The 24,506-nt window shown below is 39.5% G+C and overlaps 1 protein-coding gene across 1 annotated transcript in view; it reads left to right on the forward strand.

Annotated features, from left to right (window-relative positions):
• Positions 1 to 14,138: 14,138 nt before the first annotated feature.
• LOC116489921 (cytosolic phospholipase A2 beta-like) overlaps positions 14,139 to 24,506 on the forward strand; it is a 28,416-nt gene continuing 18,048 nt past the window's right edge. Inside the window, exons 1-6 of the mRNA XM_032188672.1 lie at positions 14,139 to 14,159; positions 20,399 to 20,471; positions 21,307 to 21,483; positions 22,151 to 22,287; positions 23,018 to 23,149; positions 24,327 to 24,385. Of these exons, the coding sequence (XP_032044563.1) occupies positions 14,139 to 14,159; positions 20,399 to 20,471; positions 21,307 to 21,483; positions 22,151 to 22,287; positions 23,018 to 23,149; positions 24,327 to 24,385 (599 nt within the window). The remainder of the gene's footprint in view (positions 14,160 to 20,398; positions 20,472 to 21,306; positions 21,484 to 22,150; positions 22,288 to 23,017; positions 23,150 to 24,326; positions 24,386 to 24,506) is intronic.

A 24,506-nucleotide genomic window follows, 5' to 3' on the forward strand; every position in this document is an offset into this window, starting at 1 on the left:
AAGGACTGATGATTTCTCTCCAGTCAGATGTGTTGAGGGAACCTTTCAGCTATGCATGCCTTCCGTGGGCTATCCTGAACATGTATCCCAGCTCAGAGCAGCTGCCTGGTTAGCTCAGAGCTCAAGCCTGCTTGCACCTGCAAATCCTTCTTTGTATGTGCATTTCAGATAGTCAACATTTCAATGTTTAATTCTAGGTCTTTCACTTCTGAAGTATCTTGGGAATGAACATGGATGGAAGCACGTCCAGTTGAGCTATCACGAAGGAATGGGAGGATGCTAACAGAGTTTCTAACAGAGTTTCTGAACTTGTTTTCAATGTGATTGCAGCCATACTAAGCTTTTTACCAGGTACTGCAAAATGCCGTGTAAGCAGTCTGAAGTCTGTAGCTTCAAGGGAACAGCATGACCACTTTGAAATACAGCTGTTGTGTATCATTTGACCAGATGGAACAACCTCCTTTAGATTCAGAACAAAGCCAATTGTAACACAATTTTTTAAGCAAAAAAAAAATTATCATAAACATACAAGCTTTACACTTGGGAAGCCAGAGAGAAAAACTTTATCATCAATGTGCAAAACTGTAATCAGTTATGATCATTCTTCTTCCCAGATGTAAACAGTATGTCTTTTTTTTTACTATATATTGTCATATGCAAATGCTAAGTGTGTGTTTTACTTTCCAATGTGAATGATTCTCTTGGCAGTATAGGAAAATTCTGTAGCCTTTATTACAAAACCCTACTCCTTTAAACTGTGGGTTTCACCCCCTCTGCAGGGCTGCCTCCAGTCTCTACCCAGTCCTGCCCGTGGACAGCATTTCTGTTAGTAGTGGAAGTGTCACTGAAGGGTGCAGATCATGAGTAAGTCAGCTAAGGAAGGAAAACATGGGTCCACCTACAAAAGAGAGCTCAGCTGCTTAAAGCATGTTGTTGCACGTTTATACGAGGGAAACATGTACACTGTCCCAGTCTAGGGGGAATGTTGCTGTCACTGTAGGGAAGAAAAACTTGCAGGTCACAAGAGGGCAGCATAATCTCACTAGTCACGGTGATGGAAGTTGAGAGGTCAGGTCAGTAAAACTTCCTCAGCTCAGCTTCCTATTTTGAACAAGCTGGAAGTCCTGTGTCTAGCTTGTTCTTCCCAAGCTGTAAATTATTATCTATGCAGGTCAAAATCTTACTATACTGCTTTCCAAACTAACCTATTTCATTTAAATTCAGCTGCACTTTGATAGTGTTGAAATAAACTGTCCACCTGGAGTTTAACACTGAACAAAAAATTACACCAGCGTGTTATTTAACTAATCAATACAAAAAAAAAAAAAAGCAGCAGTTATGGAACATTAACTTTGCAAAGCCTATGCAACCAAGAGTTATGTTTGTTAGGTTTTCCCTTCCTTCCTGCTCTTGAGAGCAACACATTCCGAACCCTGCCCCAAATACACATTTCTTACTGAACGTTATATATTTTTTGTAGGCCTGAGTGAACATATGTTCTCCATTAAGAGTTTATTTATGTATTATTCTTCTTGTTTATAAGTGATCTGTATTGCGTTTTCACCTGATCATTTCCATGCCTCTATCTCTCTCTTTCAAGTGAAGCTGCTTTTACTTACCCTTCTTCATGAGCTGTACATTTTGAATGTGCAGTGCTTGATTTGGAAAAAACAAACTGTGCTAGGGAGAGATGATTCATCACATCAGTCACCACATTATGTAATGCAGAGTGATAACTTCCACTCAGAACATTTCTAGCATCAGTATTCCCACTTGTGAATTTAAATGCTCTCCTCAGAAATGTGTGTAAGAATAAATGGAGGCATCTGTAGTCCCTTGGAATGCAAATAAACCATGAGAACAAGGCAAGAATAAATCAATTTCCAAAATTCATTGCAATTCTTTATGGCATCACTGCAGAATTAAACCACAGATAGGCACACCTTTCAGGTGCACTTTTTTGAGAAAGCAGAATCATAGTTCTATAAGTAACTGGTATCTACCAGTTTTTGTGTACCTATTCAGATGAAAATTGTTCTGCCCAAGTTTACTCTCACCATTCAGTCTAGTTGCATCTGAGCATCCCTAAGCTAAATTGAATTAAGCAAAAGAAAAATGAGGAAATTCTACATTATCCTTTCCGTTGACGTGTAGTTTCTGGGCTAAGCAACTGGCCACATGGTGTCACTATGTGGCAGCAAATCCCCTAGTAACAAACTCTAGCAATTCTAAATTACCAAAGTATCCCAGCCACCTGACATTGTCGAAGCAAAAATGACAAGGTCACAGAAGCTTTGCTATAGGAGTATGTTAGGAAAATATTTTATATAAAGTGTCTGTTCCTTCTGTCCTCCTGGAATGTATCAGAAATGTTTTTAGCTCAGAAGTACTTCTTCTCCAGATGTCTGCATTTGGGAGCAAGCTTGTATGGAAAATTTTATCTTAAATGGATGCGAGCGTGAGATTTAAAAATTTAGTGGTGCTGAACTCATCCTACATTTTAGTTATAGTCCTTCTTCTCTTCTCCTTCTGTGTATGCAGAACATTCTTTGGCTGTACTGACCAGAGGAAACTTGGCCTTACAAAGCTCAGAGCAATATAAACTGCAGCTCCTGGGACCTGCAAAATGCTGTTTAATGCATGCTGGTCCTGACAGATACTTTGCACAACACACCTGCTCAAAAGAGCTGTGCCAAAAGCTGATATATTGGATACTTAAGAAATTTCATAATGTACAGCTATAGCAACAACTAAGTGAAATGCTCGTGTACAGACACAGCATGAGCTTTAGCCAAGAAGATGCTATATGGGTCAGGGTATTGAAAGACTGCAGAATCTCACGTAGCAGTAAGTGTTGGTGTGTACTGTTTATTCTGTAAAATGGTGAGGGAGCCTGGAGCAGCAGGCCTTACACTAACACCCTGACAATTTGTGTAGGCTAGCTTAAAAATTCATGGAGAGGAGAAATGACTGACTCTAGCAATGACTTGTCACCCATGTACAGTGCAGGGCGCTTTTTTATTGCTTGGACATTAGGTATTCACAGTGCTTTTCCTAAGTCAGCCGCCGTGCCTTGTATGAAGCTTACTGTCTTCATAGCTGTTGAGAATCATGTGTGCATCTCAGTGATAGTTTCAATACTGATTTTTTACTAGGGGCCAGGAACACCTTTGTAACAGTATAAATTGTATTTCATCTTATTTGCAATGTAACAACAACTTAGTAGTTACTAAGTTCATTAATGTTCACTTAAGAATACTTACTTTGATATGATTTTGGCCTGTGATTCCTCTCTTTTTGCCCTCTCATTGCTTCTCTAATTAGCTTAACCGAAGGAATTCTCCATTCGCCTCCATACCAGTGGTGCCCCTGAGTATGGGAGCTTCTGCAAAGACTAAAGCCTGGTATGGTTCATCCTGGGGGAAGAAGAGCCTGAAGCAGAAAGTAGCAATGAACAGTAATGCAGAAAAGCAGATGAGATCTACTGCAGGAAAAGGTGTCCAGGCCATCTTGGGAGTAAATCTGGCATGTTACCAAAACAATTTGTCTTTGTTCTATGAATCTTGGAAACTGATGACCTCGTTATCGAGGTGCAAAATGTCTCCTGGTAGTGTGCGAGGGAGTTCTATCCTAAAGTACTGTAATTATCCTAATGGCACTGCTGCCTTGATGGTGTACCAACAATAAACAGGAAAGGCTGAAACCCACTGACACGGATGAGATGCAAATGAAGGGCTAGTGCCTGAACAATAGAAATTGGAATAAAGAAGTGGAAACTGGCTCAGGAAATCCATCTAGTTTTGTCTCCAGGAACTCCCTTCACAATGCTTGCTCAGGGTAGAAAGGAGTGAAGGAGGGGAAGGGAATGTGTTTCCTGCCCTCATGGCCTTACGAACCCCAGGCCCTGGAACCCAGGCCTCTTCTGAGACAGCTTTTATACGTTGTCCTGTGCCATGTATCTCCTGGGCAGTTCTGTCACTCCCTATTTGTTGAGGAGTTGCACTACATATGAGGGCATTGGGATTCTGACAGTGTTAGACTACAGAGAGAGACTCCTTGAAATAATGGGAACAGCTTGTCTCTGTGTGAAACCTTTCTCATAAAGCACATTCACCATCACTGCCTGTGGATACCAGTAAACCACAGACTCCTGATATATGTTGAGATAGAAAGAAAGGCTGGTGCGTGGAAGGAAGAAAAAGGCATTTTTAAAGCTGTGGCCATAGCCATAACCATAGCTGGTTATTTAGTCTGACCTATACAACGCATGTATTTATCTCTGTAATTTCTGAACCAAGCTCCTACTTGTTTGACTGAGCTGCACATAAAAGACAATCATCCAGTCTTAGTTTAAATTTAGTGATCATGTGGGAGGGAAATGTGGTGTGGAGGCTGAGAAAAGTCAGGGGTCACAATGTGAAAGGAAGGTGTAGGAGGGAAAATACATAGTTTAGCTATAGCACAGGTTTCAAGGATCAGAAATAGAATTTATTGTCATTTATGACACTGGGAAAAGTCAAAAGAGAAGTGAGCCCCATTTGCTAAAAGCAATAAAAGCTCCCAGATAAGCTGTTGCTCAGAAAAAAAAAAAAAAAAAAAAAAGAAAAGCAATCTAAAGAGGTTACATGAACACCAACGCAAACACCAACACAAATGAGAAAATAGAAGTGAAAGGACAGGCATTAAACAATAATTAAGCCAACTAATAGAATGTGATGTGTTGTGATTTTGTTGGGGGCGTGGGGGGGGGGAGTCTGGAATAATGATTTCTGTGATACTCCTTTGTCTATTGTTTAGTTGTGCTCCAATTCATCAAACACTTATGCACCTGAGGTGGAAAGTGAATTATAACTGTGAATTATCCTACTAATATCAGTTAGACTATTCATGAGATAAACACATGCAAGTATCTAAGAGGATCAAAACTTTTAACTCTTTAAATGCATGCGATAGCTGCTAAATGGACAGTAGAAAGGCTGATACTGTCTAACCACAAAAACTACTGATGAATTATAAGTAGCTGCAGATCAGGAAGACGTCTGTGAATCTTTTCAGCACTTCTTGTTCCAAATGCAGACAACTTTGAAGTTTCAGAATTTTATTGTAGGTCGGTTTGGGGCTGAATTTTAACTAGCTCCCCTAGATAATCTGGAGAAGTGAGGGACTGAGAGACATTTTGTAAGAGATGAGAATTTTTCTTGTGGTTGGCATCACACAGGTAGCAGTAGAAATGCAGAGATGCTCTGTCATCAGCATGTTTTGTGTTAAATGCTGTCCTAACACAGACAGGCCACATAATGGTGATGATTACACGTGTGAGGAGGAAGGCAGTGAAGCTGGAATGATCACAACCAAACACATGTTCCTGTCTCTAGAGCTTGAAATGGGTTGGCATGGGTTCACCTGTACACTTCTTTCAAAATGTTAGGTATAAAAGAGGCAGTTAATAGACAACTGTGGAATTCTGTTCACGTTTAGGAAAGCATCAAATAGCTTTACACTACCTTTGCTTTGTGGTTTTGTAATGGATGCCATAATATATTCTGTTTAAGTTATTAGCATACGCTTTATAGTACGTGAGTAGTATATTGAATTAAAATTAAACTGCCCTGGTCACAACTTCTTACAGACTGTCCCTGGTGCCAGGTAAAACTACTAATTAACTTTGTGACTCCCAGGTTATTCCACACAGACTTGAAGGTTGTTTTGCTGGGGACAAGTGAACAACATTTAGCTGCATCTGTAATAATGTAATACAAGCATTCATTTAATTTGATTCAGAGCCACATAAGTCTGGACAATGTTCTGTGTGGTACAAAAAGCATCTTCAAATATGAATGTAGAGGGTGGGACACATTTCTGACCCACACTCTTGCTGGATGTTTTGGTGCTCTATGGACCATCTACAAAGTGATGTCTCCTATGGTACTGACACTTTCTGGGGAATACACTAAATTTCTCAGGACATCAGTATACAGTGTTTGGATTCATACATGGGAGGTGTCTAAAAAGGATGTTTTTGAATGATAATTGTTCAGAGGAAGGACCTGTAATATTCTGTAATTCAGAATCATGATCATTTTTCTTTGTATTTCTAGTTTGTCTGTCCTCTGAGTTGCTCCAATTTCCCAAGTGTCAGGTGAACCAGTTGTTGCTACTTTCATTTCACTGTACAAATTGCTTGCTAACTTGTCTAAGATGCGTGGGGAATTTAGGACAGAGCTGAGGAGTATTCAAATGGAGTGTGGGGGGAGCATTACCATTTTTATTTCTCATTTCCTCTCTCCTCTTTTTCCTGTAAGCAAGAGCACGCAGCTGTTGCACAATCCATTCTGTGCTCCACATATCTGTCCATGTTGTCAGCCGCTTGTGTATCAAGTCTGAGGAGGAGGAAGAAATATGAGGTGTGTTAACAACAGCCAGGTACTTCCCATTCACAGTTTTAGCATGCGAGAGGAAGTGATGTTCGATGAATAGAGCTGATCATACATTTTCTGATGCAACGCTTATTCTTTTGAAAATGTTGATTGGATTTTGTATTGCTGGGTTGGCTGGTTCTCCAGCTTGATGGAAACCTGCTTGGAAAGTTGTCATGCTTTCGTAAATCTGCTGGACCCACCTGGCCTGTTCCACTGCCTGCCCACCATTGTGTGATGCCATGATGCTGCTGGCTTCTCCCAGTTACCAGGAGCTATCCCCTAGGCTGGTCAGCAATTGAGTGAGCTGCCCATTTGAAGTCCTTCAGTTATTGACCAATTCCACCTTGCCAGATCCTGTAGCTTCAAAGATCTTAGCCCACCCAGGTGACTGCCTGGCCACCCACATAGCAGTGAAACAGCAATGTAGGCAGAGTCCTGGCATGGGAACTGAGGCATCAGCCCAGAAATGTTTCAAAATATATTATTTCTATATATGGGAATGAAACCTTTTGGGGAAGGGTGAGGGGAGGTGTGCCAACATGGTTTCCTCTGAGAGATGAACATTCCAGTTCCCGGCACTGGTACAGGCAAGTCACGGGACATTTTGGCTTTTTGCGGTTCACAACTTGCTTGCCAGTACTTGGCTGACAAATGCAGTCAGTATGTGTGTGAGTACACAGAAAGGAAGACCAGCAATTAGTGGGTTTGAATCATACAAGGTGAGGGTCTCTGCTGCTTTGCAACATATCTATTGCATTGGGAGAGATTGTAGGATACAAGCTGCTCTTGTTGCAAAGGCAGCACCATTACTGGTTTGTGCTCCGTTGCATTGATAGGCTGTGGGTGAGGCTTGATTCCTGGAGGTATTTATGGGAGAGGTCACCATCTGAAATCTAGCCTTCTATCATATCTCTGCCCCTGGAAGCTAGAATCTTTGAGTCAGTTTATCTCTTCCAATGTGAGCCCTCCCTGGCTAAGGCAAGGAGACCTAATTTTGGACCTTTGGCACATAGTTCTGGATCATTTGGGAAAGGAGGCAGTTTAGGTAGCTTACGTTAATTTTCTGCTCTGAACAGTCTCAGTAAGTCATGATCTACACAAAAGTTTTCTGGCATGTTGGCCGTATCATGTCTCACCTGCCACATAAGCCATGAATGTTGGAGGCCTAATGTTAAAAACACCCTAATTCTCTGAGGCTATAAATTTCTATTGATTTTGGTAGGAGCTCAGAAGTATTCTGGGTTCTCAGCTTTCAAAAAGCAATGTACAAAACTCTCAGGAGCTTCAGAAGTCCCACAGTATTACACGAATTAAGAAATTAAAAAAGAGCTGGGCCTGTGAAAATTAGTTTTCCACTAGAATGACAGTATTTAAAGTTGCAATCAAGTGTTAAGTTTTATGTGCTGCTGAAACAGAAAAATTAAAGCAGACGTAATATGCATGCATAAAGACATTCAGAGATAGTATCGGGCTCCATGAATGACTCTGCCTTGGCACGGGGTAGAGTAGCTTTCCTAACATGAACTGAGAAGCTCATCATGTTTCAAGTGCCAGACTCTATCTACACAGTGATCTGCCTTCTGTGCTGGGCTAAGGGGAGCAGGTGACAGAAAGCAGCTTTCATAAAGCTGAGGGTAATAATCTCAGCAAAGTGAATCCCCAGTTGCAATATTAGGAAAACTTTCTGACTTCTTTTTGTGACAAGAATGGCACAAGTGGACTGGAGGAACAGCCACACATCTAATTTTTGTCTTTGAAATATTTTCTCTAGGGATAAGGATCAATGCAGAAGGAGCTCCTGTATTAAATCCCCATGACTCTGTAAAGTCCATAAGTCCCCATGAAGTAAGTAGCCTTCTGCTCTTAGAAGTTGCAGTCCACCAGAAGTGAGTCAAAGGGATCTTTATTGCTGTGAATAAGCTTGCAAGGCTCATAAACTCTAATGGCTCTAGTATTTTCAGTCAAACTCTGGTTATTCTGTTTTAAATTGCTCCCACAGTGTGGTTGATGTATAGAAATTTAGTAATAAATAAATAAATAAATAAGATACAATGATGAACATAAGTAAAGGAAGGGGAAAATTCACTTTGCAGTTTTAACAACCTTGCAGTAACCTCGGAAGAACCACCCAAAGCAGTAGTGAAAGGCCCATGACTTTCTGAGACTGGGGGCAATAAATTGTAATGATCTACTTGCAGGGGCATGCACTGAATCGTCTAATGTCTTTTCCACCTCTGATACTAATTTTCCTGTGAATTTTGATGCTTTAGGCAGATCTCGTGGACTATGTTATTTGCCCATGATCAGATTCCCACTACTGAACTTAAGGTGAGTTTTTATGTTCCAGTTAAGCTGAGGTAATGCCTGCATGCCACTAAGAAAGGGCAGTAACTTCTCAGGAAAAAAAAAAAAAGACGTAATTTTCTATTGCTTCATCTCCTTAAATGACCTTAGCATTTGGCCAGAAGGGTACCAGAGCTTACACTGGGACAGGGGTAGAACTCTGTAAGCTCCAGACTGGGATGGGAGACAGACCTGCTCTTTTGGTGCTAACTAGCTCTTAAGCAAGTTTTATTGCAAAACAAAACCTCACTCTCCGATATTTCTATGACTTGAACATTTTCCAATGTTTACCAAGGATTCTGTGCCAGTACCGACTTCTTTGTGAACAGTGTGCTTGCTACAAAGGGCTTTGCAGTTGTTTCCAAAGTTAGTGGTGATACACTTTAATCTATTCAGATCACCCTGAATTGGCTGTTACTGTTTCTTTGCCCTGTCTCTAAACTCAGATTAGGGTGTTTTTCCTACATTTGCATGTCACTAAAGTCATCTGGACTAGTTAACCTAGGACATAGTTTGGCTGCTGCCAGCTGTATTTAAAAGGTCTAGCCATTACCTGTACTAACCTACAGAATGACAGACTGAGGATACCTGCTTTTGTCGTTAGTCTTGTTAATTTTGGAGGGCTATTGGAGGGTAATTAGTGCCAGGATTGAGCTGAACCTTTGATGACTTGCATGTTATTTTAAATTAGTCCTTGTATATCTTCTAGCCCTTTCTGAGCCAACGTCTATGGGCGGCACTTGGGTAAAGGTAGAACCTTGAAAAAATTCACGTACAGGACTTAATAAGGATTTGACACAGCAGCAGGGTTAGAAAGGAAGTAGTGCTATGTGTGTCATAAGATCACAGTAATCTTTGGTTTTTAATTACTCTTGGCCAGTATAATAACATTAAGTAGCAAACATTTCCTTAGTGTCTTGTCTTGTCCCAAAGAACTTGCAGTCATATAGGTTGAAAGTCAGTAGGAGAAAATAAGTGTTATTGCCCTGATTCTGAAAAAGTGACTATTCAAAAAATAGAAGGGGCTGGTAGCAACTAGAAAAGAAACCCTTCTCTTGATGATTTGAAACTAAATACCATAAACATAAGTCAGTTCTTCCTGTCAGCTAAGTGGTGAAGTGTAATGCTTACCTAACTCTTCTGCGGTCTTTACTCAAGCAATTTCATACTGACATCAGTGTCAGACTATTTGAATGAGATCTGAAGATAAAGGTCTCAGAAACTGGCTTGAGTGGAATTACATTGAAATATCTTACTCAATTATTTCAATTAGATGCTCTGTAATAACTTGGTTTAAAACAAAAGAACAATTTCTAAACTTAAACACAGTGGATTTCAACGTGTGGTTTTATATTGACGTATCTTGGAAAGATAGCATTCCTGTCCTCAGATACCCCAGATAAATAATAATCAATTTCCTCCCATCTTGAAGCTACAAAGATCACCATCTCACCATATGTACACCCACACCTGCAAAATATCTAAGGAAATTATTAGTTCTCTTACCATGGTCAAGATAAAGAGCCAGAGATACTGGTTTTACTGTATGATATCTTTATTTAAAATTGCAGTGGTTCAGGAGATGGGTAAGAGGATATAGCACCTTTTACTTTTCTGAAACAGGTTTAGATCTTGATGGCCAGAAAGACTGTTCATTTATTAATGCTGCTATCACCTGACTGCTGTTCAGAAAGACAACCTGGTATTTTGTTCTAATTAGCATTAGGTGTGATGAAAATGGATGGTTGGAAAGCATTCAAAGATCTGAAATAAATTCTGATGAGGTGTGTTGTTTTGCTCAAACAGAATTGTGGGAGGAAGGAACAGTGAAACTTAGCTTGTATTTCAAAATTAAACTTTCCAGTCTTGAATTATCTCAAAGTCTGGCATTTCTGAAGCTTTGCTTTAGCTTCTAGTTTTACATGGCAATGTTGAGTTGAAAAACAGAGATATATTTTAATAAGAGGACTTTTTGTGCAAATTATTTCTTATAGTGGTTAATTAACCACTATATGAAAGAAATAGTTTGGGGATGAGCTTGAGAAAAAAAAAAAGTATTTTTCCCCAATTTCTGAAAACATTTTGAATTTATTTTGTTACTTTGACTATAAACAATTATTTCTTCAGAGTATTATAATTTTCCTAACCCAGCCACTGAGCTGAACAAGGCAGGAGCTGATTTATGAGGCAAGGAGAAAGTGGCTGTCATCTCACACTGCCACTGTCTGGTACAACAAGAAGTCTCCACAAAGCTATGTTCTTCCACCTCCGTCTCCTTGGTGGTGTGACAGCAGCTAGCCCGAGGAAGATCCACCACTTATCTCTACTTAACAGCTTTAATGAGATGAATAAAGAAATGTTCTCAAGCATAATCATAAGAGATATTTTTTTGTAGGAGAGAGTCTCAGTAATTGCCATCCTTGCTTGAGATGCAGTTATGATCAACACTGAAGGACTATGGAGGCGGTGCTCTGCTGAAGGTATTTTTTGTACACCAAAGCTGAGATGTTCTCATGAGAAATTTTGCTCTGCTGTTGCCATTGCTAGGATAAATAATGAAAAACATTCAGTGAAGCTTCAGTACCTTGTGTAAGCTCTGTCCCAATTATCTTTTAAGTTTACACCAGCAGTAGGATAATCCAAATCAGAGCCATTTTGAGTTGCTATCATTCTACAGCTTGGTTTCTGACAGTCTAGCTGTGACTGTGAGTAGCTTCTTACAAGGGGCTCAGTGAGCAGCCCACTGGAAAAGTTGCAGGAAGCTGAACATTATATTTATTAGCTTTTATTTCTTGCATACTGGGAACAGCATAGGTCTGCATTCCTTCCATTCTGATTCTGTTTCATATGGTCTCTTGTATGCGTGATCCGAGTGCCAACAGGTTGTATATGAAGCGTTTTCACTTCTGCTGCCTACTATTTGTGCTGTGCCCACTTTGCTCTGGATATAACCTTTTAGATTTGTTCTTCCTTCTTTATGCAGTTGACTTTCTTTGTCTTGCTTTCCCCATCCTGTACATTTTTTGTGTCTGTAGTAAGGCCTGACATCACATAGCCCATCTCCCCCATGTCCAGGAGGAAATGGACGTGGTACTTGTCAGTGTGCTTGTTGACAAGCAACACAAAATGTTTTATGCATTTTGGCCTTGCTGATTTACTGGAAACATTAACTTCTTGGAGGGGCTATTGGAAAAATTAGTTCCATAGCTCTCCAAAATAACTTTTGCACCTTGATTTGAAGACATTTAGGAGATTTTTTTTTTCTTCTTTCCTGTTCCATTAAGGCCTGGGTCTCCCTGCTGCAGCTGTTCTGTTTTTAATGTGTTGCTCCGTTTCCAGGCAGACATACCCCTTTTTGAGCAGAGTTCACTTTTCTCTGGCTGTTTTTCCATTTGCCTTCTCTCTAGGAGGTAAATTTGTCAGCCTACTATTTTGGTCTCTCAATTCAATTACAGCAGCAGAAACTGTGATCAAAGCTGGAGCAGCACTATGGAGGAGGAAAACCAAAACTCCTTTCTGGATAATAGATCTTTCTCTCTTTTCCTTCACTTTTTTTATAATCTTTGGAAAGGGGATGCTACAGATTCTTGTGTCTGAGGAAGTATAGAGAATTTTGTTCGCACTGCAGTCATGACTGCTGCAGTACACATGCCCAGGTGAAGCTATCTAAAGTGTTACTGCAGGGGCACAAGACTTGCATGGTTAATTGATCTGAACCCCAAGTTGCTTTCTGATGAGTTTTGCTTATTTTCCTGAGAGCTTTGGAGCTGCCTGTTGATTTGCTGTACATGCACAACAGACCATTATTTCAGATATCTTTCTTTCTGGTATTTCAAAGATGTCACCCTAACCAAGTACTCAAGCTCCCACTCTGCTGCTTGGGTAATCAGTCCTGCATCCAGTCCTGAGGTCTAGCATAGTGGCTACATTGCCAGTCACAGCAGTCCTGAAAAGTCAGTTTGAGGTGTTGGTTATAACTTGCATAACTCCAGGAGCATCTGACTAGAACTGATTTTAAATTGGTGACTTTTTGTAATCTTTTTTTTTTTTTTTTTAATTAATTAATTTATTTATTCAGTGGAATGATTTAAAAAGTGGTTTGAACATGACTGACGTTACATATGTGAATTCCAGGTAGTAAATAATGTCAAAGATTTCAGGTGAATCTATTTTTCCTAAACCTATTTTTCTTAAACAGTTATTTAGGTTACAGTTCATTTTTTTCTTATCTTGCCCCAAACCAAACTCATAGCTGCTATTTCATGAAAATTAACTCTTGACCCTCTCCCCTTCCATCATTATTTGGTGTCTACTGTTTGTTTAGTGAAGTCTGGTCCTATCTCTTCTTGTGACTGATATTACTGTGTTCAGGTGAGCATGCATTTACTGCAAGCTTATGGTGTCCCCCAGGCGTTTTCCCAGCTTGGATCTGCAGGACATCCACCATGAAATTGCAAATGTGGATTATGGTACAGCCAAACTGATTGCTTGGAGCAGTGCCCTGACAGGCAGCCCAAGGGCTGTCTATCAGCAGTCCACAGGAGGAATGGGAGAGGTGGAGGAAGCTGTATCTGAGGCATCTCTTGAGGGTGCTTCAGGACCCACCACTGTCACCAGTAAGCTGATGGGGGAGTAGGATAAGAAGCTGGGAGATGTCAAGTTGGCACGTCCTTTTTATAAGAAGCTTGTAAAGGGGTAAAGGCCAGAAGATGTACACAGCTTTCCCTTTCCCTGCCGATATTTACCTCAGTTTCACCAGCACCACTGTGCTGGCCAGGTAACCATCCACTAGGTACTTCAAAAAAGGAGGCTTGATTTACTAGTTTGCAGAACAATTCCCAATAATATATTAAAACAAGTCCCTGCTGTAGGAAGAGTTGAAAAGGGCCCTTCAGAAATGGATTGGTCTCCCAACAGAAATTTTAATAGATGAATTTTGGCTGTCTTCTCCCTTCATTTTTTTTTTTTTTCATGGAATATTTTGTGGAACAATTTAAAAGATACAGAAAATTCAGCTACTGACTAGATGGAAGAAATGGGGGCAAAGGGAGACTTTCTGAACATGGCAGAATCTACCCATAAACCTTTCAGGACAGTATTGGGGCAATAACAAATCATAAGAGGTAATAAAGTGACAAGCAAAGATGTGATTACTGCAGCTTTCCTCTCACCTCTGACATTGCAGATCTCCCCGTCAGACGTAGGCAGAATCTCTTCTCCACACAGAGGAGGCAGAGGGTGGAGCTCAGTGCCTGTATAAATTATATGTGTCCTTCAGGTTGTTTCAGCAGCAACAACAAGCTGAGAGCGTGTTTGTCAGCTGACAAATCTGTTATCCAAATTGGGTTTTCTGCTGCTGTCGCCATCTTACGTGCCATGGGGAGCCCACCAGCCAAGGTAAGAGAACTGCAGGTCCACTCTGCTGTGACCCGACGCCTTGTTATTGGGAACTCTGGTTCCAGCTCTCGCGAGCAAACTCTCCTTCTGTGTTTGTTGAGATGCAAAGGAAATCTGATTCTGGTGTGATGTAGCAGGGTTATCTTGAGCTTTGTAAATTTCCTATTTTCCTCTTTTACCTCTCCATAATTAATACATGAGCTAGCTTAAGCAAAAACAAGGTGAAAATGCGTTTCTTTTCTTCTATCTTAAGGTGTACATGCTGGAATGAACACCAGGAAGGAAAAGGGCTGGCCTTGAGTTTACCTCACTGCAAAACGAAAGTGCTTTAGTCCTACTGCATGCTTTTCTCAGGATAGCACATGTTCATTGCTTGCCCAAGCTGAAAACAAAAACAAAAACCAAAACCCACAAAAACCAAACACCTTTTTCTAGCAACAAAGCACAATTTATATTACTTTAGCTGCAGGGGAGAGTTCTAATGAGCTGATTTAGCTATCTTTCGTGTTTACAGCGAGTGTGATTCTAGTGGAAGTATTTCTTGTTTGGACTTGAGTTTTCCAATAGTAAGTTCCATTCAGAGATTTTAGCTGATAGTTTTTTGTATAAATGAACGGAATTATCGGCTGAGAGTTATGTTCCCGTGTATCTTTAAAAGGTAGTGGATGCCATGTCTGAAATGGAAAATGCGAATAATTTGCAAATGAAACATTCTTTGCAAATCAAACCCTATGTCAAATTTTACAGCATATAAAATGAATATGGGCATTCCTGGGGTTTAGATATAATGGAAAACAATGTTAGGTGATATAGCGCATGGAGAGTCATTAATCGTTAAGAGGAGAATCATTAATTGTTAAGATTAAGGAATATTTGCTATAGGCAGTAATATTTGCAGGTGAAGTTAAAGATTCAGTTGTCAGTAGCTTAAATAGACAGACTGAATGCTATGATAAAAATATTCAAACATCTGGTGCTCAGAGCAAAGAATATAAACTATAAATGTAAAGTACTCTCTGGATAAAATTTGTATTTACTCTGTCTACCTACCTGTTAGATCCAGAGCTATATATCTATCTAAGATATAAATATTATCTCTCAATTTTAAGTATCTATTTTGTATCTAATAAAATAACACTGGATCTGAAAGACAGGTAGATAGCGTAGATAAAAATTTACTTAGAAAGTCTCTATCACAGAGAAGGTTCTTGCATTTAATCCTAATGCTGCAACTGCTGTTCTCTGAGTTTAGACATAATCCTGCTTGATAGGCAACACTGCCAAAATGTTAGAGTTCAAGCATAGCTTCAGGTCAGAAAGCTTCTATTCCCAAGGAAGAATATTCATTCAGTACTGTAGGTAGCTGTCAGGCAAATGCATTTTTCAGTATATTTAAATGGGTAAACAGAGAAAGAAATCAGACCCTAGTGGTTTTGTGGGTTTATTTTTCTTTTAAATTAAAAATTTAAATTGTCTGGAAAGTGTGGATACTTCATGCTATCTAGGAAGGCCTAATAAATGTCTCCCAGTTAGGTTTTTACCATTTAAATATGCTACCAAGATGAAAAATATTCATTTGGAACTTGCAGGGGATGTTTTTAACTTTCATAACAGGGTTTTTTCTTTTGCTCAGACAAGAATAAATGGTCTTTAGGAGTTTTATTTTATGAACTAGGAAATAATTTTTTCTGTGGTAAGAGTCAGAAATTCTGCCAATACCACACCTCGAGCAACCCACTTATACATGTAAAGAGATGACTGAGAGAGTATGAAGAGGGGACGCATACCAAATCTACAATGACTCTTCAAACACTTAATCAGTGATAACATTAAATTACAGTAGATGTTCATAAAGCAAATTAGATTTACTTATCAACGGTTCAACATCCAATGATGAGATTTTGGATAATTGTAATTCCCAAGGAAAATGAGGCTTACGTGTTTATATTTGTTCTTTCTATCCCCTCTCCTAGTTTTGCGTATTTCTTTGGTTAGTTGGTTGTCCCAACAAAATTTTGCATTCCTCTAATTTTAATGGAAATAGGCATCTGGGTAGAAGAGCAAACTACAAGCAGTATTTTCATTGATAGAGTGGCTAATAAACTCAGCCCACATTGGCTATTAAGGGTCTATATGGAAGAGAGTGTTTTGGAACCAGGCGGGTCAATGAAGGTCATGAAGCTTTTTTTTTTTTTTAAGCTTATAGCTTTAACCTTAATTTAATAGATTGTCTCCAAATTGTATTTGAACCAAATCATCAGTATCTAAATTAAAATAAATGATTAGCATATGCTGAATGATTATGTTTGTTGTGAGTTCTTCTACATAACACATTGTACTGCTTCTAGTATGCCACTGGGGAAAGAAAAAGTGATGCGTGAAAGCAGGTAATTAGTTATGCCTAAAAGATACTGATAAAGCTGGGCGATAACTCTAAAGCTATTTGCAGAATGCCAAAAGACAGGGAGCAAACTCCTCATAGAAAACTCTTCATATAACCTGTTGTTACTCCATGGTGGTAGCTCTGCTCAGGGAACTACTTAGTTTTGGGGCAGGGGAAGTGCAATAGTGAGGTGCCAGTCAGACTTCCAACATGTGGTGATGGGAGGAGGTTCCCAGGTTGCCAGGCTCTGCAGAAACGACTCCTCCAGAAGAACGATTTCCTAGTGAAGGTAGCCATGAGGCCTTGTTCATGGAGCAGCATGGTGGGGCAATATGAAGTGGAATCAGGGATGTGGAGCTCTCAATAGGTTTTGCTTCTTTCACTGCCATCCAAAGACAGTCTCAGCAGACTTCTTATTAATGAGCTTTGAGAAGCTCATATACTGTCAAAGTTGTCTTTTTGGCATGAAACCCTGAAGTGACTAACTACCTGTAAACAGGAGAGTAGGCTAATTACGTGTCCTCCTGAAGCTGACAGGCATATGACTATTCTCTGGAAGCCAGACAGTAGGCCAGCAAATGTATATTATTACAATCATTGAGAGGTTGGCAACGGATGTGAATTTTCAGTTTGTCTAATGTTTCGTGCAACTGTAGCAACTCTTCCATGCTAATTTTACCTCCTGTTTATCACCTTTTCTCTATTTTAGACCTGAAATTGCTCCCCCAAAACTTGCTTTCAGAGTAGTTTAATGCTTTTCTTGCTTTTTTTTTTCTCTTGCTTTTCTTGCTTTTCAGTGTAGTTTAATGCTAAATGCTATCAAATGGAAAGATTTTTTTTTTGTGCATGTGCACTTTTTAGCCTACTTTTTGTGAGTCTGGACATGTCACTATTTATTGGTCTGGAGTGTTACGGTCTAGGATGCAAACATACACAGGTAGCTGACTCCTGCACTCTATCATAGCCTCAGTGTGGCACTATAATTTTCCAGCAAGTAAAGATGGTTGTATTTCTAGGCAAAAATAGAATGATGTGCTTCTGGGAAGCTACATTTGACTCTGAATGTTTCCAGAGGGGATTAGTTACTCTCTGTGTGCCTATATCGGAAAATGTGTTTCCGACAAGGAAGTGAACTGAAAGGAGCAAGATCAGTAGAGCTGCAAGACTGTCAAGAGCTGTCTGAATATTATGCCTGTGCTTATCAATTTGCATTAATCACAGTATTACTCATTGTGTCTCATTTTATGGAAATCACAAATGGTATCTCTAACCACATGGATTTTTCTTTACAAGGGTGTTCTGGAGTGCCAGCACTTTTGGGCAAAGATGTTATTATAGACCACCCAAATCAGAACACAGTAGGCTGCTCTGGACCATTGCAGAAGAAAATGAGCTCAGCCTTTTTCTGATGAAAAAGAGAATTAGCCCGAATCTGAACGGTTACTGCAGGCTGGAGTAACTGCAGCCTTGGGAGCAGGATGGCTTTGGGGTTCCCCAGGGAATTTTCACAGCCCATAGGGTTTGTCATGGCCACCTTTACCTGTCTCAACCTGTTTATCTTTTCCCCTACAACAACATAAGGACAATCCTGCACCAAATCTGAAGTAATGGATAGTCATCTTTGATGATGTTTCCTTTGGCAGGCAGATGTTGTCATTTAAAAGCGAACTGCTTGCTGTTGGAAGGGAAAGGAAGGAGGCAGGAGGCTCTCTGGCTCTAGTGGGAGAAGGTGAAAAAGCATGACACCTATTACAACTGAGACTATTCTGATAATGAACTGCAGATGCACCTTTTTTTTAAAGAAATTATGAAATTTTCATCACACAAAGTTCAGAGCAAATTATATACGAACATCCATTTCTCTCAGTGAAGGCAAACTCTGAGAATGATTTGGGCTTCTATTGAGCAAGGGGAAGTTGATTACAAAACAACATAGAATTAACATATTAATTAAAAACAGTCAGCCCTGTAATTGGCTACAGAATCCAATATTTCATGTTAATGAAACCTACTAGGAATGCTGACTGAGCGTTCCAGTTGGTACTTCCATATTAAATAACTATTTGCATGGGAAAATTAAAGTCAAATTATTTCAGTGGCAACTGGAGTAATTTGGAAGTGTCCTCACTGGACCTTGTAATGTCTATAATGTGTTAAACTCAGAATGTTTAAAATATTTCAGTTTTAAATTGGAGGAAAATATAATAGGAATGTTTCTTGTTCCACAAGAGTAAATGTCTTGCATTTTTATACAAAAGGTGTTTCACTCAACTGTTAAGAATCCAAGAGACAGTGTAATTTGTGATTTTGTAGGTTTACCAACAAGGTTTCTCTGCTTGGGTGACTCTTGAATATCAACCTGATTTTTTTTAAAAGGATGTAACTTTAAAATTGGCATCATAATATTTAATGTTAAGCCTTTATTTGAATGTGCTAATTCACAGTTAAAATAGTGTGCATCTGATTTAACATCATTTACGTCTAAACAAAATTGAATGAAGCTGAAGGAAAGCAAGTCTCATTTCTAATAAAAATAGCCAATAGTCTCCACCCCATTGTAAAAGAATTTCAGGTCGTGTAGTGACTGCTTCTATGGAGGGGTTCCCCCTTCCCCAGCTCCTAGTATCTCTGAAGGTAATCATTTTTTCAGTGTCAAGAAAACTAATCATGGTGCTAGCTTTCAAAATAGTACTGTCACATTATTTCTTAGAGTGCAGTGGGATACTCTGGTTTAGACAAATAGATAGGATGTTTCAGTCAGTATGTAACTTAAACTGCCATTAAAACTAATGGAATACTTCCATCATCGTGTGGTCTTGTTTTAATTTATTAGTTATATTAGCAGGGCTGGTTGTTGTTTATGCTTATTATTGCTGACGTGCCAAGCTAGTATGAAAAAAAAAAAAAAGAAGATAAAACACTGAAAATAAAATCAAAAAGAAATGTTCCAATTTGAAAAAAGAAGGAAATACTTTCCTTAATTAAAATTATTATTGTCTCTGCATGTGTGTTCATTCAGGATTATCAGAATATCTTTTAAATGTGCTGAATATTTTCTGAGTAGCTTAGGCTGGGAAGCTTAATTCTCTGTTAGAGTTAGGAAAAAGTAAATTGAAATAAACATTACAATGACACGTTGCCTATGACAGAAATAAATCTCATGTCTGGAAGAACAATGGTCCCATTTCCATTAGGTGTATTCAAGACACCTAATGATGTGGGATTCTGTGGTATTATGCCTCCAAAGCAGGGCATTTTTTCTTCATCTGAAGAGCCTCAGCTGGGCCTATGATCCAGTCACTTAAAGTCTGTAGTACATTCCTCTAGATGCCTTTTGGTGAAGTTGGCCTACTTAGGAGCATCATGCAGATGTAGTCCTAGCTGGGATACAAAATTTGAAGACTTTAAAGCACTTTGAGTCCAGGCCCAGTGTTAGCACTGTCGCAAGACCAGGCAGGCAGGTGTGTTTCTATTATTGCCTTCCAAAAGCCCAGTTTTGATCCATCTGTGGCACAAGGTCCTCTGCAAGTTGGCAGTACAACCATCACCATGGCCATGCCTGCACCAGGTTGTTTGAAAAGAGACACCTCTAGGGTGACTACAGAAGCTTTCTGTAGCGTTGTCTGAGTTCCTGTCTTCTTTTTTTTTTTTCTGTCTTCACTTACTCAGGCTACTTAGCAAACAGCCCAGTGTGTAACCATGCTTTCATCTTAGCATGGTGTACTTCTACAGGAGGGTGGTCCCCTCACTTCAAACAGGCAAACAGCAAGGACAGACAGTCCCCTGTACTACTCCAAATACATAGGATTTTTATATTATGAGTCGATGAAACTAATTGCATTTGTTTTCTCTGCAGATGAAGATTTGTCCCATCTACATGCTCTCTGTAAGAATCGTACAAGCCAGGAACATCAAATCAAGAGACCTGTGTGAGTTGTGGTTTGCATGTGCTTTTAGTCACCTGTAGAGTTTACACAGTGAGCAACGTTCCTAAGTTCTGAAGGTATATAAATAAAGTACGTAAAGCAGAGCAATAGAAATATTAATGCCAGGGCTATAATTAGATCAAATGCCTATGCCATCATTACTTTGAAGGTCATATCTAGTGGCATTTCAGAGAAATGGTAAAGTCCAAGACTCCCAGGTGAACCTTCTGGACCAGTAAGAGAAGGTAGACCATGTGAGGGCACTGCAATCTGTAAATCTGCTTGGAGTTGTTTGGTTTTGATGTTCTTAGTGAGCATACATCATATCATGGGCAGGCGTTTTGCCACACAGGACATATATTTAGGAACCATTTATTGAAATGGATTGATTATACACCATAGTCAAAAGTAAATTAGAGAATTTCAGGCCTTCTACAATACAGAGTCATTTGGAGTATTTCATGTTAAATAATGTTGCTAGTTTCTGGCTAAGGAGAGCCTCTGCAGATCAGCCCTAAGTACATGCTGAACATGCAGGCAAAACAGATTTTTTTCCATGTACTTTTGTATTCAACATTCTTTTACTCATTATCTCACCCTCACAGCTTCCTATGGCTCCTTCTCAAGGTGTCTGATGGATGAGCCATTCAGGCTGTCGTTTTTTTGCAGTGTCTTTTGTGTTCCTCAGCCAGTAGAAGAACCTTGAGCTGCCTTTTCTCACACTCTCACTCTACTTCAAATACCATGTAGCGACGTCCAGAGGTGGACACTAGAAAAGTGATAGCGTGACCTGTATTTCTAAGAGTTTCAATGACCTGTTCTATCTACTCTATTGAAGGGACAGTTCCACTTTCCTGCCAAAACCTTGCGGGGCATTGTTATTCACTGCTTGATACCAGTCTGAAGTATTTAGGCATCTCGGGCTGCAGTAGACATCTTCAGTCAAGTCCAGACTCCAGCTCTGAAAGACACCATCTCGGAGATTTCTTTTCACACCGATGTCAAGCTCCACAAAGTAAATGAACTTTCCCACCCTGGCTCTTCCCAAAGGATGGCTGCTCCAGGCACTGACTGCACTAATAATGAAGAATAGGTTTAGGGTAGAAATGAGAAGATTTCTGACTTACTCATGTCCTTGATTCTTGGACCCACACCAGCCTTTAGCTGCAACAGGTCTTCTTACTTGGTAGCTAACACTTCTAGACATCAGGCATGTCCCCTCTGTGTGTCTGTCTTGTGAGACAGCAAGCCAGTCTCATCTCGTCTTCTCTGTAATACGTGTTCTCTTTTCCTGTAATAGTCCTAATAGACCTTTTTGGAACTAGCATTGCTTTCAGCTAAACGTCTTTTTAAACACAGTTGACTGGAATGGTAGGGAATATGCCTGATGAATGGTCAGTGGGCTCTTTTCTGCCTCTTTGTCTTCACACAGGAAACACTGCTCTTAGTGTATCTTGTGTGTGCATGTGTGCATGTGTGTATTTGCAACTTGTAGTTACCCAGGAATTAGGTAGTATACTAAGATGTTTTTCTTGGTTGCCTCTAACCAATGATGTCTGTACTTATTAAAAAAAAAAAAAAAGAAGAAAAAAAAAAGTATTTATTAATCCCCAGAATCATGGCCTTGCCCTACTTTTCATCTATAATATTGGCATTGGGATTTTAATTGTTTTCTGCTGCAGTGACTGCATCAGACTGCTATGTGCGCTTGTGGCTGCCATCTGCTTCAAATGAAAAGCTCCAGACCAAAACCATCAAGAATTCTGACAACCCTGTCTGGAATGAGACTTTCTACTTTAGGATCCAGAGAGAAGTTGAGGTAGTGAAAAAACAGAGATTTTACTATTTTGAATAGCTGGGAGTCCTCACATTTCACCCCTGTGGGTCAAATGTACAAAATAACTTAAAAACATGCTTGAGTAACAGAATTTGCAACTGACTCATTAGCACAAAACAGCAGACATATGGAGTGGTGTTCCCTTCAGATAGTTGTAGACATCTGTGATATATACACCTATATCTGAGCTAGTCTAGATTCCCCTTGTTGTCACCTGAGAGAAATAAGTACTGCTGTAGCATGCCTCATCTCTGGGCTATTTTGGATGGTTAATACAGAAAAAGCATTCCCTCCACTGATTGTAAGGGAAGGGTAGAGGAGTTGCTGTGGTTTAGAGAGCAAAGTTGCACTGTGATGACTTCAACTGATGATATTAATCGTACCCTAAGCTATGCAGTTAAGAGAACTTTGGGAACGAAGAAACTGAATAGTTTTCTTTGGACAGGTTATCAGAGAGTGGCACAGAGCACTGAGCATCTTTTTTGTCTTGGAATAGTAGGAGCTCTCTGTTAGTAGTTGTCTTCTATTCAATTATAAGTTTCCCAATGTTGGATTTAGTGATTGAGTTCCACATTAGCAGACTCCTGAAAGAAAGCACAGTGCTAGTAAATCAGTAGCAAAAGTCTGTAATCATTTCTTTTCTTTTCTTATTTATTTTTTTTTTTTTAAACAGCAGCTCAGTAAGTTCATATTTATTTTCTTCTACTACCAGAATGTTTTAGAATTGGCAGTGTGTGATGAAGATCCACTTACGAAAGATGACATGCAGTTCACAGTTCTTTTTAATGTTGCTAGAGTCAGACCTGGAGAGAGAGTCCGTGAGACATTTGCTTTGAAATCAGAGGTAAGGACTGAAAATACATGGACAGATCTTACTTTCCATTTTGGCTTCTGTGTTAGGTAGGTTTGGGTCTGCATAAACAGATATCCTCATGTATTGATATCATTACCAATATCTCATCAAATCAGGTATCATTGTGCTGGATTTTTATGACTTCATTAATCTCTTTTAACAGATTCAGAAAATGAAGCTGCTTCTCTCCCATGCAACTGTCTCTGTGCAGACAAAAAAGTAATAATAACTAGCATCTGTAAATACAGTCGTATTCATCTTTTATAATCCCACAAATAACTTTCTTACTTTTCAACTTTATTCCACTTTTCCCATGCTTAGAGGACATTTCCTCTTAAATTACAACTTCTTACTAAAAACTTGAAGACAATCCACTAACCAGTTGAATTAAATGATTCTTTCAGGCTTCTCCTGTTTGGGTTCATGCTGGGTTTCCTCTAGTTGATTCAGATTTCCATAGCCTGTAATGAAGGCATGCCTGTTCTATTAACATCTTTGGTATTCTGTTAAGGAGCCCATGAGAGAGAGTTTTCCAGGGAACAAAACTGGGATAGCTTTGTGACATCTCCATGAGTTGTGGCTGAAGAACTGCTACATGCTTATTACAGGAAGGAGACAGTCCATACCTACAAGAACAGCTACTTCCCAAATGCTGAAAGCTGTTAACAGGGATCCTCCTAGTGACTCTGCAGGCTGGTGGCCATTTCTCAGCCATTTCTGTCCGAGTCACTGGGAAATAACATGATTCAATAACTTCCTCAGTCTGGAGCGCTCTTGCCCACTTCATCTCTGCTGAATTCAATGTGAATGTGATTTAAATGATTTGTACATATAAACGACACTGGAATTAGTGACATTTGTTGCTGGGCTTCAATATTTTTCTCCCAGGCAGACCGTCTTTACTGAAAGATATATTTCTGTTTCAGCTGAGCTTTTCCTCTCTGATTGTATCTTTGGAAGGATGTATATTACTACATATCCAATGATGGGAGAACATTAATCTTACTTGCCTTTCCTGAGACTGTGGTTTCCATTGCATTCATAGCTTTTTTGGTAACGTTAGCAGAAGAGATATCAGCCATGGAAGTGAAACACTTTTCTGATGTGTCTCTACTAGAACTCTTGCAGCCTCCAATAATCCACATGTATTTTATCCTTTTCCTTTTAGAAAGAGAGGTGCTCTAAGAAATGGGAAAGTTTGGAAGTGGAATTCTGGATGGAAAAAATGTGAGTAAAATTCCAAAGCTGAAAGGTTTAGTTCTGTCATGCAGTATAATATCTCAGAGAAAGACAAAATTCGTCCAGCTCTTCCTTACAGCAGTGAGCTGAGATTGCTGTTTCAATTTCT

Source organism: Aythya fuligula, chromosome 5 (assembly GCF_009819795.1).
Source record: "Aythya fuligula isolate bAytFul2 chromosome 5, bAytFul2.pri, whole genome shotgun sequence".
NCBI classification, from domain to species: domain Eukaryota; kingdom Metazoa; phylum Chordata; class Aves; order Anseriformes; family Anatidae; genus Aythya; species Aythya fuligula.